This window comes from Thrips palmi, unplaced genomic scaffold (genome assembly GCF_012932325.1).
Source record: "Thrips palmi isolate BJ-2018 unplaced genomic scaffold, TpBJ-2018v1 HiC_scaffold_7, whole genome shotgun sequence".
NCBI lineage: Eukaryota > Metazoa > Arthropoda > Insecta > Thysanoptera > Thripidae > Thrips > Thrips palmi.
In genome coordinates, this window is record NW_023144634.1 from 9,111,555 (window position 1) to 9,129,075 (window position 17,521).

The window sequence follows — 17,521 nt, forward strand, 5'->3', positions numbered from 1 at the left end:
TTGTTGCCTCATGCAATGCACATCCATTACAAAAGAAGACAAAACACTAGTCCAATTAGGTAGAGTTTTATTATGTAAGACACAATAAACAAGTAGGAAGGTAGTTCAAGAATTAAAACTAATGAACTGTGAAAGGGAGTCACTTCAAAAAGGAGCTACATTTATAATATTGCCACATGAGTGCCCGATTATTCTATAACAGATTGGAAGGGTAACTTCCCAGCTCTTTGGTTGGGGAACTTAAAACCATTTAATGTCAAGACTAGGAAGTCATAGCATCAATAGAACAGAAATGTGCCTTGACAATTGGCTCTAAACTTAGCTTAAAAGACAAAAAAATATTTTAAGATTTAACTAGATTTTATTTAGTACTATCTACAAATCACAGTCAGGAGAATGGTTACTTTAAAAATGCACAAGTTAATGTTAAAGTCACAAAGCATCACAGCCAAGAGCTGATGGTTTCACTACAGACACATGATTGATTATTAAATTGAAGAAAATTGAGGAATGCATGGCATGGACGCTAAACACTAAAAGTCCATGTACATCTATGATTGGTGAAAAGATTCTAATAAAGCTTAATGTCATCACATAACTCTAATATCGATCAATCAACATTTGGCTCACTTTGTCAGTGCTACTGAAGAACAAAAAACAATACATAAAATGAATTTGCACATGAAAATTTCTTAGGAAGAGAATCCATAAACCTAAACTGATGAGGCAAATGCCAAATCCATGAACAATACATCAAGTGGCAGCAGTGATGAATTCAACCAGTGTTTTGGTTCAAGCATGGCATCACTAGCACTTTATATGCTAGATACGGTAATATCACAAAAAATGAAAAGACACAACACTTAGAGGGAGGACAAAATATGACCAAAACCGTGTGACAATAGAAAAGGAGCAAACAAGTATTATAATACTTGCCTCATACTGAATTCAATCACTAAAAGCTGCAGAACTCAGTCAAGCAATTCTTTCAGGGTCCTAAACAGACATTCCTGTTACACTGTGCATGGTATGGCATGACACTGTGTATGGAAGGATGTCAACACTGCGTAACGTAGTATAACTACACCAAAATTTTCATTTTGCTCTACCTGAACAATAAGTTGTAAAAAATGTGAAAGCTATTAAACATGAGTTATTTTCTAAATTTTCGAGACACTCAGTAACGTTGGAATAAAAATAAATGGATATTTCAGGTGCTCTTACGTTTTGACATTTCGTTCACGTACCATCGGGTCAAATTTAGGTAGAAATCAGTACCAGCTGGCTTGTAGTCCATATAAGTGAAGGTTTCAGTTTGATGTGGCATTGCTGGCTCAATTTGAGTACCTTCATGCCACTCATTAAAAGAAGTTATGGACACATAGTTAGTAGGGGCAGATAAGGCACTACGCCAAGCCACTTCATAATACTTTCCATGTCTTCGATGTCGGGCATTTGCAATATTCCAAGGTCTGACCTAGAGGGAATCATATTTTGACTTTTATAAACCTTGTATAAAATATTCAATGATTGTGGGTTCAGCATTTTACAAACCTGAGTATCAATGTATCCAGGCCCAACAGAAGGAACAAATAGAAGACCATTTTGATGAGCAAATTTGCTTAAACTTCGCCAATTTTTCCAAGTAGATCCATAGGTGAAGCCATTAGTAGCAAAGTAGGTGTAAAAGCCTGAATAATATAAGATAAAGTTGATGAACGGATTTATTAGCTAAAATGCAATGAATAGAAGTTTGGGTGTTGCCAAGAGGTTGAGAATATCTTACCATCAAAATGAGCTTTTTTGATATCATATCGATGTTGCATTTCAACTAAGAGTCCAAGGAAGACTGCATCAAGATGTGTTCCACGAATGCTTAAATTTCCTTTGGCACTTAAAAGCTCCCGCCACGCTGCTGCAGGAGTCAAATAGGAATCATAAATGTAAAATACTGGCAAGTCTCTGGCGTCTGATCTCTGGTGTAAGCGTTTCAGTCTGTAGAATGCTGGGTGGCTTCCATATCTAAAATTAGAAGAAAAAAGGAGAGAAAAATAAGTACAAAAAGTATTATTAAACATATTTCAAGAACTGGTTATCGTAGTTAGAATAACCAAACTGGAATTATTAAATAAAGTTCACTCAAGAATTACTTCATTATCAAGTGGCTGAGATGTTGATGAAGATTAATTGGATTACGGTTCTTGTATGGTTCAATATGTGGAGCCACTTTGAGGCCATAGCGATAGGCAGTGTCAAGCATTAGTGGGAAAATGTCCTCAGGTGAATCTGTCATACCTTCCGGGTACCACGATAGCACAACAACACCTGTAACACATGAAACACAATCATTGTAGAAGATGTCATGCACAAGTAAAAACCACAATGACAGAGGCTCTCATGTGTTTGAATTCCTTACCTATTCCTGCCTGATGCATCATGCGCATATGTTCATCAATGATTCTTGGATCTCGTGAACTGTAACATCCTAAAGAAGGGTAGAAGTTCGAACCAATATCATCTGGAGGCTTGTGTCTTCCGGTGGGGTAAACTTTCTTGTCTTCTTTCTTCCAATTAGTTAGATATAAATGGTTCCAATGACTCCAATTGCCGTCAACCGCTACATTACCATACCAAGCATAATAAAATGCATGGACATGAGGGTTTGGCTCCAAAATTTTGACATTGTCCACAGACATTTGTGGTTTGTTTACTTTCTGAGAAATTTTCTGGATTTTCTCTCGCAACATTTTGGCACGAATTTCTCCGACATTGGCACTCTGATTTGTTGAAAGCTTATTGGTTTGCTTGGAGCCATGTGATAAAGACAAACGAGATACAGCCACTTCACTAAGAGCTGGTTTGGGGTTTCCCACTTTAGAGTCCACATCAGACCATTTTAGACTGAATATACTGAAGAGCAAAGCCAACAGAACCAATGATAGAAAAGTTACAATCCAATTGCGTTTAAGCCATATCCAACACCATCGAACTGGAAATGCCATGATGAGTTTCAACTTCAACTTCACATGGGGAGCGGAATATCATAGGAATTCAAATCATGCAGAAAACCTGAAAGAAAATAGAAAGATAGATTTTAATTAAGATCGGGCCCCGAAATACAGCTCTCCTTGTATGTTGCTGACAACAACGAATTGACTTCCTACTAAAGATTAAGGGTATCTACATAGGTATCTTTTTAAAATATTTTGTCATCACTTTTAAAACATAGCAAAATTGTGCAGAGGAAACTTGATTAAAAATTTATCTTATCTTATTTTATCTTATTGAATATTAAAATAAATGAAACACTCACTTCTAACCAAGCATAACACGAGCAAGAACCTCTTAAAAACGTAGACATAATCAAAGCTGCTGGTTTGGTACTTGTTTTCTAGCGATACAACGAAAAACACGACGGAATGGGTTGACTTCTGCCACTCGCTAATTCCTTCTGCTTTGTGTATGTTTTCCGTTCTCGCCGTGAGCAGACAAACGGAAGGCAGTGGGTCCGAATAACCCGGCAACGTTTGAACCCAAAGCAAAAATGGCATCGGATCGATAGAAAATCCATCACGCACTGGAGGATTTCATAAAATTTAGCCCAAAAAGCGGCTTGAGCGTCAAAGTTCTCTGTGCGGCGGCGCGGCGGGACGTTCCAGTCCGAGAGGCATGGCACAGTTTTCGTTGTTGGCAAGACCGGAGTTCTGTTTTCTTCCTCCCCATTTCCTTCTCTCCCTCTCCTCCCTCCTCCTCCTCTCCCTTCAAAAGTCAGTCGTCCGCTGGTTGTTGCCGCGTGAGGGTTACGTCGGTCCGTGCTGTCGGCTCGGTTTACGTCCCGAAGTCCCGAGAGCCATGAAAGTAGTCCCGCGGCCCGTACTGTAGTGTTCATTGATTAGTGTATGGAGGTGTGAGTGCAGTGTGTATGTGTGTGTGTGTGAATTACTTTATCAAAATAGACAATTTTGTGTGATAAACTTGCAAAGTCGATTAATTTCGACTTTACAAAGTGTGGTGATGCATTTGAGGATATATACCCTATTGATAGCTGCTCTACTAGTTGGATATACAACCGCAGAAGAGGTAAGCCCAAAATAAACAAAGTGCCGACAAGTCAACTTTTGGGCCGTTTTGGCCCTTTTCTCGACGCACTGTGTCCTATTTCGCTATTTTATTCACAAGTTCATGCCTTCATATGTCTTGGTCTTATTTATCAAATCGCTCCTTTCTGAGCCTGAGCTCAAAGTCTCGATGTAAATACCAGGTGTGTGACGGTTTCTGCTCGTGATGTCTTCTCATTCGTTTTATTATCGGACTTTTCTCTGATGTAGGAGATTAATTAAAAATTTTCTTGACTGTGATCTTGATTAAATTTAAATTAATGCCTGCATTAGCTTATCATAAATAGACTTCATGGTGACCCTAACCTCACTTCAGTGTGTTTAAAAAACAAATTAGTGGTGCAGTTAACCTTGCGTCATTAGATAATTTTTCCTTAGTAAGTCATGTAAAACTTCCTTACTTGCATCCCCGAATATTTTGTAGAAAGCTCCTCTGTGGTTTTTAAACTTAAAATTTTTAAATCATTAGTTCAAACTTCAAATGTCTACATTTTTTTTTGAGGAGCCTTCTATATGTTAAAGAATTCCTGTATTTTTTAAACAATGTTTGAAAAATTAATTGATTTTGTGCTTGACTTATTTTTTAGGTTTCTTTTACCCTTCATTTATGTTTTGTTTTAAAAATACCCATCTATTTTTCATGGGTCACGTATGTCTTAAGATCTAACACTGTCCGTTGAAGTTTCTTGCTCTTGTGCTTTGCCCATTTGTACACTTATTTTCCTGTTAAGTCATCATCTTGCATTCACTTGAGTACAAAGCGTAAATTGTCTCTCACCCTACCAACTGGTCCCTCGTCGCTCTCTTTGTGCCATGCTGTCCCATGATTGTTCTAATTGATGTAGCGGTCCATGCCCACCATTAGCATGCCACAGCCCCGGCCTTCGCCAAAACATGAATGAAGCTTTGGCATATGGCAGCAGAAGTGAAAGATGCCGCATCCCAGGCTTGAATACCCTAGCCTGCGTAGCCTCTTCTCCCTGGGCCGGGGCCCTCCGCACGACTGGCTCAGAAGAAAGGTGGCCGAAGCAACTTTTGATTACGTCCGATTCATTAATTACTGGAAAGCGAGAATAAAGAAACCCCTCCCCTCCCCTCCCCCCTTTCCCCCGCCGGCGCGTTCGTTCGTCCAGACACGAGCACTGCACCGACTGCAGCCAGCGGACTGTGTTGCACCCTGCCCGCCCTGCAGACTGATTCCAAAGTAGTGTTCGTCGCTCCGTCTCTGTCGCACTCGTGGGGCGTTCCGCGTGGGTGCGAGAGAGACAGAGCGACGAAAACGACTCTCGGAATCAGCCTGCTGGCTGCCCATCACGAAGCACGCCTAATTGGGGCTCGGCCCTCGCCTCGCGTGTTTGCCAATAGTTGGCCCACGCCACCGTAAGGGTTCGGCGAGTGCGAGAGAGACAGAGCGACGGAACGGACTCTCGGAATCAGCGTGCTGGATGGTCGGGCCGAGGACCGAAGGCACCGAAGGCCGAGGGCCCCTCATTCCGTTTCCCTGATGATTGTTTCCTCGTCGGCTAGCCGCGGGCAGTCGCAGTCGCAGTCGCGGGGCGACACGGACCGCGGACCGCGGCCAGCACCAAGTTGCCGTACTTTTCGGATGCATTGTTCATGAGGAGCTCGCTGGCACACTGGGAGTTGCAGGCGCAGCCGCGGCCCAGCCAGCGTGGGTGGGTGGCGCGGGGTTTTTGTCCCCCCTGGGTCGCTGTGCCCGTGCCCAGGTCCAAAGCTCCAACTTCTTGACGCGACACCCCCGCCCCGCCCCGCCTCACGCGAACCTTGGCGCGTCAGGCAGTGCGTGCGGGTGCTCTCTCATTGTGGTGCAGTCCGGTTCCCGTCCAAGCTCACATGTGGAGCAGAGCGGCGAGGCGAGGCGGGGCGGGGCGGGGCGGGCAGTGGAGAGTGTGAGCGAGATGGAAAGCGGCCTTGGAAGGGTCCTGCCGGAGGTCCTGCCGGCCTGGACGGGCCGTCGGACCCAGTCGGGTCTGACCGGTACACTTTGGGCCGGTCTCTTTGACGCCCACGTCCACGACGGCCACGACGTCCACGACGCGCACGTCCATGACGGCCGCCCTCCCCTCGGCACTACCGCCCCATCGTCCGCCCTGGCCTGGCGCACCATAAAAAAAGAATACCCACCCCTTTCGGCCCTTTTGGCGCTGCTGTCAGGCGCCGCGGTCTACACTGTAAAGGTCCAGTAGTGAAAACGAAAGTCTCCTCTGAAAATTGCACTGAACGTCCTTTAAGCACTTCACCCCCGCCCCGCCCCCGCGGGCCCCGGACGGCCAAACGAAAGGCCGACCCGCCCGCCCGAAATAGCCCAGGACTGCGGGGCTACCGGCCAACAGGCCAACAGTGACCGGTAAACGTGTATACTCGTAGAGCGGGCGGAGCGCGAGCCGAGCAAGGATGCAAGGATGGGCGGTGCCTGTCTCTCTCGCACCCCTGCGCGACGCCCCATACGAGTGCCACAGCCACGGTGCGACGCTGCTGCTGTGCGTGGCGGCGTCGCGACGCTAGTGGGCGTCGGCAGCCGGCAGGCGTGCCCAGGCTAGGCGTGCCCGATGCGGCCCGAAGACGCAAGACGCGCACACGCTTTCCGTGGGGCCCCAAACGGCCCGGTCCCTCGGGACAAGCCCGGTACTTACAGTGCCTCTCACAATGGCCGCTCCCTCGCGTCCCTTGAAGCCGTTTGAAGCGGAGGCGGCGTACAACCCGTTCGTCGGCAATTCTTTTCCACATGGGGCCGTGCCCATCACTGTTACAAAAAAATTTCAGTTTTAGTTGTGTTGACTGTAGGGCAGTTACTCTCTTTGTCATCATTTCGGAGAAATTCGGCTAAATTTCAGTCGATTTGATTTAACCTCTTTTCGGCCAGTGGTGCTTGACTCGCGCTAGAGGGCGGCGTGCTCTGGCGCTGCTCGCTCGCGCCGATACTGGGCGTAATTAAAACGGCCTGAGCGTCGCGTTTATCAATTACGGCCTGCTTTGTCTCTCTCGCACCCGTGGGCCTCCACGGGGCGGGCCGCGAGTGTCTATGAGTGCGAGCGAGACGGAGCGACGGGTCCACTGCGAGTCCAGCGGCCCTGCAGTCCGGCCGCGCGGCCCCTCGGCGGCCCCGGCACAAGGGGCAGACGGCGCGGAAGGCCGGCCGGAAGTACAGGTGTCAAATTTATGCCGGGCAAAGAGGGGGAGGAGTGGAGGGGGAGCCAATTAAACGGCCGGGCCTCGATTTTTGGCTGAATTTATTGCCCCGCCGTGTTTCACGCGCAATAACGAGGGGCGGGGCGGGGCGGGGCGGGGCGGGGCGGGGCGGGGCGGGGCGCCGTTCCCCATAGGTAAGCGTTTTGGCGCCGGCATACCGCGCCGGCACAGCAATCGGTTTGTCGACTCTTTCATTTCCCTTTTCAGATAATAGTCGGGTTTTTTTGTCTGTGTTTTCGCTGGGGCTGCGCGCTGGGGCGTCGGATTTTCTCTTTTCTCGTCAGTTTGATGTGATAATGGCTGGCCAAGTTTTCCCCTGTGCACTGAGCGCACTGCCGCCCGATCTCGAGTTGAGTTACCTCTGGAACTCTGCGACCTGTGCGAGCGAGCGAGTGAGTGGGACAAGGACGGAATCGCGCGGGTTTCGGAGCCAGCCAGCCCGCCTGCCGCGCGGCAGTGTGCAGGAAACTGCAATGTCGCCTTTTTCTATTTTTAGCGTCATTCTTGCCGCTTATCGCGGCCCCGCGTGTTGTTCAAGCGCGTTGCTCTCTCTCTCTCTCTGGCCGTCTGAGGTCGCGGCGCGACGGAGAGAGAGAAGGAGACGGAGAGATGAGGATGTCGGCGCAAGTTCAAGAGCGCCGCCACGTACTGCGTCTCGCCGTCTCGCTGGAGCGGAACGGCGCGGCACGCGATGAAGACAGCGATAGTCTCGAGTTGGTCTCGAGAGTCTCGACTCGACTTGGCGCTGTCGCGAATTTGGCCACGCGAGCAACAGCGACTCTGCGCGGAGATTTCAGTTTAGGGCGGCGGGGTGTTCGCAGAACGCTGTGTTCTTGTTACATGCGTCTCGGCAAGCTTCACCGCCACTGGAGGACTGGAAGCGAGCCTGGCTGGAATTTATTCCTTGTTTGGCCGAGCCATTAGCCCTGGCTGTTGGCTGGCTGGCTGGCTGGCTGGCTGGCTGGCTTACAGGGTTGGCTCCCACCGCACCACCGCGACCTGAGGGCGTAAGGCCTGTAAATCATTTTCGACAGGAAAATGGGTCTCCCTTTCAGCGCCGAGTGGCGGCCGCTGGAGCCTGGCCTGGAGCCTGGGGTGGTTGAACGGGGTGAGCGCGGCGGACCAGCGTTCTGTCTCGCTCGCACTCGTGGGGTGCCCTCGTAAGGGTGCGAGAGAGGCTGAACACGATCCCGCGGTGGCGCTCTGGGGGCACAGGGAGCCCAGCATCACGTCACGTCCAAGTTGAATTCAAAATGATTCTTTCCCTTTCCTCCTTTTTTCCTGCGGGCTTAAAGTTTGTCGGCGGGGCGGGGCGGGGCGGGGCGGGGTGTCCTTGGACCTTACCTCTTTGATGTCGCTGCGCGTGACGACGGCCGGCACTTTGACGCGAGCCGAGCAAAAGGGCTTTCTAGCGCAGCCGAGCCGTGCCGAGCCGAGCCGGCGTTGTCGGCCGCTGGCTAAAGGAACGACGGAGTAGAGGAGTCTGTTGTTCGCTTGCTGAGTCGCCGCGATTCCCGATCGGCGGCCGGCGCGCCGCGGCGTCGCTGCGCTGGACGACGGCATCGGATTGCAGGCCGGACGCATGGCCGCCACGGATGGAAAGGAGAGCGGGGGACCGCGACCACGCCGCCAACCCACCTGCAAAGGGCCTGGAAAGGGGCCTGGAGAGGGTCCTGGAGAGCGTCCTGGGTGGAGAGGGTCCTGGGTGGAGAGGGTCCTGGAAGGCACCTTGCAAAGGGTTCGCAAAGAGCCTGCAAAGGACCTGGATTAGAAGAACAAGACACTTTTGTTTGTTTTCCGATGGCTTGCAAGTTGGCCTGCCGTGGCCGCCGCCGCCTGGCCTTCCCCGTCCCTCCCCGACTCGCGGGGTCTTTGCCGAGATTGTGCGGAAGTTAGTAGTGCATTGGCGTGGTGTGTGTAGTTTTGTGGGTGTGAGCGTGCGTGCAATTGCATGCCAGGGCGCTCCCGGCTTCACCATGCTTCGCAACGCTTCGCCACCGCACTGGGCTGCGCCGGGCTGCGCTGCAACTCTGTGCACACAGCCAAGCACCTCCTCTCTCCACCCTTTATTGCCATACACCCCGAACCCTCCGCGCGCGTGACTGCGCGAGTGTGTGTGGCCGCCATGCAGTACTACCGCTGCGTTCCCCGCGTGCCGCCGCGGTGCTCGTCGCGCTGCTGCACAGTGTGCTGGCGCGCCGACTTGGGCTGGTGTGTGATTTACGGCACTTGTACGATAGCGTGCGTATTTGCACGTCCCGCGTGTTCATAGATCGAACGGCCGGAGTGGATCGGAAACGGCGTCGAGTGGTCGAGTGCGGTACACTGGCCGGAAAGCGAGGCGGCGTAGGGCGGGCTGCGCGACGGTGTGCTTGGAGGCGGGGCGGCCTTAGGCGTCCTGGGGCACGCCGTCCCCTGCCTAAGCGCGCTTTGGGGACGCTTTTGTGCCGTCGGCCCGTCGGCCCGGTCGGTCCCATTTTGGACGTCAAGGCGGCCGCCTCGCCGCTAAGCCAGTCTGCTCATAAGGCCTGGCTAGAGCCTGGCCCTCGCCTGGCCTCCCCAGCGCACTGGCAGCACCACGGCACCATGGGCCGAGGGGACGTGCACGTCGAGCTGAAAATAGTCGTTAGGGTCACGTTGGTCCCGCCGCGCCCTGCCCCGCCCCGCCGCGCCCCGCCCCGCCCCGCGCGTCAGGAGGGGCTTTATAGAGGAGCGCACCAGGACGTAATCAAGGCTTTGTTTTGAAAGCGAGAGTCGGCCCGGCCGGGTGTTGAACCCGCCACCTTTGGGCCGGCCGGCCGCCGCTCTGCGCCCTCGGCCACGGCGGCGGTGGCTGGCCGGCGTCATGACTGCAAATCTCGGCCATCGGGACGGCCGTTTCGCCACGTCGGTAGCGTTGGTAGCTGGACCCGGCTCGCGGGGGCGTGGTGCGGCGTGTCGCGGGGCGGGGCGGGGCGCGGCGGGGCGTTTCACAACATCCTGTACGCCCTAATGGTGGCAATGGCGGCCCGATGCAGTGCATTGCAGTGCCCGCTGCATTCTGCCTCTCTGCTACGCTATTAAACCACGCGTGCCAATCCGGGCACTCTGTGCGGAATGCATTCCGAAAGGGGGACGGGATGTACGTACACTGTAACCCGAATGCATGGGCGCCGGGAGGGCAAACGTTTGACGAAGTGGACGAAGTCCGCCGCGCTCCACCGCGTTCCAGTTGCATCCATTCGTTTGACCTGCACCGCGGTGCGTGCCCCCCCCCCCTCTTTCTGGACACAAAGAGGGCACACCGCGGAGCAACGACCGCGGCCGGTGCACTTGAGTGCTTTGAGCGGACGCAGCGGACGCAGCGGACGCAGCGCGAGCAGCGGGCAGGGCGTAAAGGGCGAGTACCTGCGTGAATACCCGCCACGCCACGCCACGCCCCGCCACGCCACGCCGCGCCACGCCGGCCTTGGCGGAGACCACTTTTTGTTGCATTCCCCTTCCTTCCTTCCCCGAGGGCCCCGAGGACCTCGAGGACGTCGCGAAGGGCCGCAGGCTGGACGCCGGTCCGGTGTCGCTGTGGACGTGCTGCAGGCTGCCTCCCTGCAGCGTTTCTCTCTCCGTTGCTCTCGTCGGACCGCGGCGGAGTGAGACGAGTGCTTGAATGGGCGTACCCGCGCGGCGCGGCGCGGCGCGGTGATCCACACCTACTCGGGGCTCCGCGGCACCAGCGGCACACGTTGGCAACCCTGCGGTGCCCAGCGGTGCGAGGGCCGTCGTCCGTCCCGAGCGGGATGCGTCTCTCTCGCTCGCGCTGGCCTCTCTGGGGCCGCCCGGCCGTGCCCGATGGGTGCGAGAGAGAGAGGGCTGCGCCTGGCCCTCATCTGGAGTCCCGGAGTTTGACGTGGGCGTCCAGGTGCCGCGGTGCCGCCGCCGCCTCGACGGCAAGCCGGCCAGCCGGCCAGACGTGTGTAGGACGCCGTCCTGTCCGGTACCCTGCCCGCGAGAAAGCGCGTGGCGCGCCGCGCGAAAACGGTGTGGGTACTTTCATCCCACCAACGAAACGCTTGCAGTGCACTGGCGGCGGGTTTTGTGCCGCCAGTGGGCGTGGCTCGGGCTGGCGGGGCGTGGCGGGGCGTGGCAGTGTAGCAGACGCCATCCCCGCGTTGATAGGCGGATCCGAAAACTTTTGGCGCGGGCGGAGCGCGACGCGGCGCCTGCTGTAGACGTGTTGCCCAAGTCGCACCTGCCGTGATTACAGCGGGGCTTGTGTTCCCCCCACCCACACACTCACAGACGCACGCACGGACGGAACACCGGAAGCCGGGTATTTATTCAAGCCCTTGGAGAGGAAGAGGCGACATTTGCATTGGGTCGCAGTACAACGGCGGCGGGGCGGTCTGTGTTTGATGGCCGCTTGCCGGCCTGCCTACACTGGAAACAGGGGCGCAAGACCAAGGGGCCGTCCAAGGGGCCACTCCACTGTGTTTTGGTAGTTGCAGTAGCAGCGGGATGGCCATGTGACACGCACGTGAGCCCACCAGAGCGCGACGCGCGCGACGCGACGGGGCCGTTCTCAGGCCCACGATTCAAATGCAGCGTCAGTGGGGCACACACACACACACACGCGCGCGCTCTTGGTGTGGTTGGAGAGCGACGCCCTAGTGTAGGCACCGGACCGGACGCGGTTTGCGCGGCTGCGAACCCGGGTTCTCTGGTACATTGCGCATTGGGATCACCCTCAGAATCAGAGAACTTTTATAAATCGACTTCTGAAAAGTCGAGAGATGTCCAGAATTCGGCCCAAATTTTCACACTTTGACGACATTGGAAAGTTTGTTGTTCCCTTCTCGTTGCCGGTCGTCGATTTTCGTGCCTCTCTGTCGACACTGCGACTCGTGTGAAGTCCCAACGAGGGTCCTTTTGGCGAAATTAGGCTGCGTCGTGCTGCTGTGTGCCGAGCCTCGCGGTCACGCCGGTGTGGCATTGTGTGCGAGCCGCTTTTTTGTTGATTGTTTATCTTGCGGTATTATCTTTTTTTTGTTTAAGCGTGGCGTTTGCAAGTGGCTGCTAATGAGTAAGGAGCGAGACAGTCATCCTCCGAGGAGTCCCCCCCCCCTCCCACCTCTAATTCCTCTCCTCTTCGTCGTTTTGCCTTTCTTTCCCTCGCAGAACGCGGAACGGCGGCGGCAGCGGACATAATTCAATTTTGCTGCGTCTCCATCGGACCACCGCCGCACTGCCTGCCGCTGCTATCTCGTTTTGTTCGCGGGTCGATAAAAAACGAGCCTTCGTTATTCCGGACTTTCCGCGGACTCGCCGCGACAAAAGATAAAACCGGGAAGACGCGGGGGCGAATGTTGCGCGCGGGTTTGGAACTCGCAGGCGCCGCGCGTCGCGCTGGAGTGCAGGCCGGAGCAGCGCGCAGTGGGCCAGAAGAGCGGTGGAGGCGGGCCAAATCCCGGACGCGTTTCGAGCTCCATGGTCGTTAAATGGGCCACGAACCGAACGTGTGACCCCACCAATGGGTTTCTCCCGGAAGGGGAATCCATTGGTGGGGTCACACGTTCGGTTCGAGTCCCATTTGGCGACTCTGGATCTCAAATCGCGCCTAGAGTTTTGGCCGCCTCCACCGGTACTCTGGCCCACTGTGCAGCGTGTGCTGCCGGGGAGCGATCTGTGGCCCCGGACCGTCCCGGACGATCGGAGCAACTTTTTTACCACCGGCAAAGTTGAGACGGCGCGGCCTGCGCGGCTGCTATCAGAGAGATATCTCAGGAAACACCCGCCCGCGCTCGCGGGGCTCGCGGGGCTCGCCGGCGAGGTGGAGGAGCGCGAGCGCGAGGAGGGGCAGCGCGTCGAGATAATTCAGTAGAAGTCCACCGAAAAGGTGAATCATCGGTGAATTACGAGGGTGATCGGCTGACGGGGGCACCTCTGGCGCCGTGCCCGCCCCGAGCTCTGTCTCTCTCTTACGGAACGCCCCACGAGTGCGAGAGAGACAGAGCCACGAGCGCGGCGGGCGCGACGGCTCGGCGGCCTCCCCTCTGGAGCTTCGCCCAGCTTCGCCAGTCTGTGCCGCTGCACTGCGCTGCACTGCGCTCGCTGCAAGGCTGCAGCCCTGACGACGACCCGGCGAGTGTCAAAAGTCGAAAGTCGCACCGCCATAACTTTGTCCGGCGAAACTTCTCAACAAGTTGAATGCCTTTCTGGCGGCGCTGGTGCCACGGCTGGTGCGCTGGGGGTCCCGGAGGGGCGAGGCAGCGAGGCGAGCCAGCGCCGATGCACCGGGGGAGGGGGGCAGCTGTGGCATCATGGCTGTGCCGGCTGTGCGTAGGCCGTGCCACAGGCCGTGCCTGGATGCTGGGTGCTGGAATGCGGCAAGAATGCAGCGGCGGCCATAGGCGGCCATTGGGTGGGAAGCAGATGGTGCCTCAATCAAGCCAAGGAGGTGCTGCCCTATCATTTCATTTGGCGCCGTTTGTCCACGCATCGCTGCGATGCAGGCCGGCGGAGGGTCGTGCCGGGGCCCTCTTGGAGTCCTGGAGGCTCGCCTGGAGGTCCTGGAGTCCTCTGGAAGTTTGACGGGCAGCTCGGGACGAAGGGTGACGGCGCCGCCGAGGCCTTGCTGCTTTACTTACGTTCCTTTGGCTGGGTGGATGGAGGTCTCGAAGACGGCGACGACGTCTCGAGAGCTCGCTGGAGCCGCGCTGGAGCCGCGCTGGAGCCGGCATGCTGCAGGCCGTGCCGGGGCGGCAGGCGCAGCACCATCACTGGGGCCCCCTCCTCCCCCTCCCCCGTCTTCCAGGCTGGGAAAGGGGGGGGGGGATGGGACATCCTGGCGTCGTGTGTTGACCTTGTTTCTGTGCGTTTTCTTCGGTAATCCTCCTCGCGACACTCCACGCACCTGAGTCTGTGTGCCTTTGTGTCTCCTGCATGAACCCTTGACGAAGTCTCGACGGCCAAGAGGATCAAAGGCGGGGGCGGGGAGGGGGTATGCTTTACCAGCAGCAGCAGGAGGAGAAGAAACACTACGCTGGAAAAAAATAATAATTAAAAAGCAAGGAAGGAAACATTTTTAAAAAATAAAGCGTAATTATCTTGTACAGCAAGGTGCGTTTTGCTGAGGTCAGGGCGATGCAAGCGCACTTGCAAGTTGCGACAATTAGACTGGTGCCGCCGGAAATGACTTTTAATCGTCTTCCACGCCTGTCCGTTTTGGTGAGATTTATGAAGGCGGTGTGCCGGCCGCTGCGCCGCCTCTATTCCAGGGAAAGAATGAGAGGTGGGCGTGGCCGCTCTTCTCGCCTCACCTGCTGCGCTTGGGGGGAGAGAGAGAGAGAGAGAGAGAGAGAGAGAGAGAGAGAGAGAGAGAGAGAGAGAGAGAGAGAGAGAGAGAGAGAGAGACGGCCTTTCGGAGGGGCGGTGGCGGCGGCTGGCCGTCCGAGAGGGATAGAATGACGGTGTGGCCACAACATACGCGGAAAAGGCGGCCGGTATAAAAGTGGGGGAAAAGATAAAAAGGCGGAGGTGTCATTGGCCGCTTTTCATTTTTGCTATTTTTGTTGTTTGCCGGCCGTGAATCCGTCGAAGAGAGGGCCGACCTGCTAATTGCGAATAATGGGAATTGTGAAATTGGCCGAAGCACGCCGAGCTCGCCGCGGTGATGTAGCGGTGAGTCGGTGCAGGAGTGAGAGAGAGAGAGAGAGAGAGAGAGAGAGAGAGAGAGAGAGAGAGAGAGAGAGAGAGAGAGAGAGAGAGAGAGAGAGAGAGACGTAGCGCGCGCGGCTGGATTAGCCGAAGCGGATTGGGTGGAGCTGATCCGTGAGGTGGCTAAATGCAGGCAAGGCAGCAGGGTGGTCTGGTCTGTTCCGGCGTGGCGCGGTGGCGCGTAGGAATTTGAAATCCAGACGCACGCAAGGAACCTGCGCTGCGCTGCTGCGCTCGCTGCCCTGCCTACCTGGTTGGAGGACTGGAGGTGCGAGGTGGCGAGGGTGCCAACGACGCGGCCTTGTCGGTGTGGGTTTGGTCTGCAGTGCGGTGCCACGGTGTGCCAGCGGTGCCGCTTTGGGGCTTTTGACGGCTAGGGTCCGCCGGGGTCCGGCAGGCTGCTCCTCGGGACGAGGTGCGCCCGGAGCGCTGCTCAGGTTGCCCAGGTAGACTGCAGTAGCAAGTCAAGCTCCTCGAGATGGATTCTGAGGACATGATGTTTTCTGGCGCGCCAGGCCGCCCGGGCCGCTAGCCGCTGCTACTCAAAGGCCCATTGTGATGTCCCGTGCGCATCAGAACACCCGAATGCGACCAGCAGATCAAGGAAGAAGCAACAATGGCCAAAAAAAGCGGGCAACAAGACAAGGTCGCGAGGCTCATGATGGCGACCCAACTTGGATTATGCTGAATTCCTCTCCGTTTTGGCGTTTTGGCCTGCATGGTAAAAAAGCTCCCCTTCGGCCCAGTGGATCGCATCAGCAAAACGGTGGACTTCTCGTCTCAATCTCTTTTGTCTTTCTCTAGAGGGGTCCGCGTTTCTTTAGCAGATGATTTTTGTTTGTTTGGTTGTCTTTTAAACCAGGCTGTGCTTTGCTGACGGGAATCTGCAAGGAAACCCTTTCGCAGCTTGATAGATTTTTTTCCTGCGTTGGAGTGGAGGAGTCGTGTTTGGAGCAGCCAGGGACTGTTTCCGCCCCCACACTGTAAGCACGTTCGGCGCACCAATTGTTTTGCTTGCGCGTGCCGGGGCTAATTGCCTGTACTCTGTAAATTGGATTGACGGGACTGTACCGCTGGCTGGGCGTACGGTACACTGAGGTGGCGCCGACGAGACACACCGCGGCGTCTCTTATCGCGAGTCCGCACGGGTTGGAGAGAGAGGGGGGGGGGAGGAGGAGGTGCGTGGGCACGCCCGCACACATCTTGCATCTCTCCCCTGCCTCTTCCTGGTGCCCGCCTCCTCTCTCCTGGAAAGATGGAAAAGCGTGTCAATATGATACGTAATGTCGTCGTCGTATTATCGCCCCTTCCCCCTCTCCTCCTCTCTCTTTTTCTCCCTTTTGTGCCGCCGCGTCGTCCCACGAGATCAAACAAGGCGAGATAATTTGGAGGAGTGTGAGGGCGTGTTTGCTCCATTTGGTCCCGGTTTGCCGGGGGTTTGCCGGAGGTATGCCTTTTCGCCTGGGTCGGGCCGTGGTCGGGGGAAAGGGATCGCAAAGCCCTTTTGTGTGCCGAGCCGGCCGCGTCGTGGTTCGGGGTTCCGGGGTTTGCAGAGCCTCGTGGTTCGGCGACGCGGCCCTTATGTCGTGCTGCAGATTGGACCGTTTTTTTTCGGCTGACGTCGTGCTGGCCGCGTTCGTGAAGGGGGTCCTAATTCGCTGAGCCTCACTTGTGTGCTTGGGGGGAGTGTGTGGGAAGCAGTTTGCAGTGCAGGTGCGCCTGTGGGAGCCTTTTGGCCCGTAGGCCCGGAGAGTGACACCTTGGTCGTGTGGGAGAGAGAGAGTGAGAAAGAGAGAGCAGCGAATCGGAGCGGCGACCTCGGTGTTTTCGTCGTTAGTTTTATGACTTTGATGGGTAGTTTGTCTGGCCCGGGGGCTTTTCACACAGGCCGGATGATTAGGTGGGGCTCTTGAGCCCTTTGGGCCCCTTAGGCCCCCTTGGCGCCCTCTGCCTTGTTTGGGCTGCCCGTCGCTCCGCTTGCTCAGCAGTCTACCTCTCGGACCGCCGGCCGGCCTGATTCCTGATTCGGTTTGCGGTGTCGTGTCGGCCGATGTTCGCCCCTGCAGCCTCCAGCGCCTCCAGCGGCTCCAGCCAGCAGCGGGACCCGGAGCCTCGCTGCTACACTGGCTGAGCCCGGATGGCTGGACCAGGCCGGTCATTCGGGATGTCCGTGTCTGTTATGGCCGGACTGTGAATAGTCGACACGGCCCCACTTACATTGTGGCTGCGCCCCTGTCGTACGCACGGCGTCGCACGGCGATGCCCCACTGTTGGCTGACTGCACACTGTTAGCCTCACGGTAAGCCGAAGGCCGAGCTCGGTCCAGTGAAAGATGGCGGATTGGTTTGCCGAGCTGACTTGTCCCGTGTGCATCCGTGTGCACCACGCCGACGTCCCCATCGTCTCCATCTTGGCACTGCCAGAAAAGGGCGGTACCGCTCGAGTTTCGTTTTGAACACAGTTGGCGGCGCTCGCCCGGGTGGCTGTGGCGTGGCGTGGCGTGG

At 55.6% G+C, this 17,521-nt stretch overlaps 2 protein-coding genes across 4 annotated transcripts in view; one reads left to right on the forward strand and one right to left on the reverse strand.

Moving 5' to 3' along the window:
* Window positions 1-50: 50 nt before the first annotated feature.
* Window positions 51-3,507, reverse strand: LOC117652304 (glycoprotein endo-alpha-1,2-mannosidase). Its single transcript, XM_034397110.1, has 6 exons — window positions 3,314-3,507; window positions 2,417-3,069; window positions 2,151-2,325; window positions 1,787-2,022; window positions 1,555-1,691; window positions 51-1,477 (listed from the first exon to the last, which is right to left on the reverse strand). Exons 2-6 carry the CDS (start codon window positions 3,000-3,002, stop codon window positions 1,211-1,213), a joined length of 1,401 nt encoding a protein of 466 aa, XP_034253001.1. The 5' UTR covers window positions 3,003-3,069; window positions 3,314-3,507; the 3' UTR covers window positions 51-1,210.
* Window positions 3,508-3,774: 267 nt separating this feature from the next.
* The window catches only part of LOC117652307 (syndecan), a 69,880-nt gene continuing 56,133 nt past the window's right edge, over window positions 3,775-17,521 (forward strand). For all 3 annotated transcript variants that reach the window (XM_034397115.1, XM_034397116.1, XM_034397117.1), the window contains exon 1: window positions 3,775-4,080. In XM_034397115.1, the coding sequence (XP_034253006.1) occupies window positions 4,015-4,080 (66 nt within the window). In that variant the 5' untranslated portion in view covers window positions 3,775-4,014. The remainder of the gene's footprint in view (window positions 4,081-17,521) is intronic.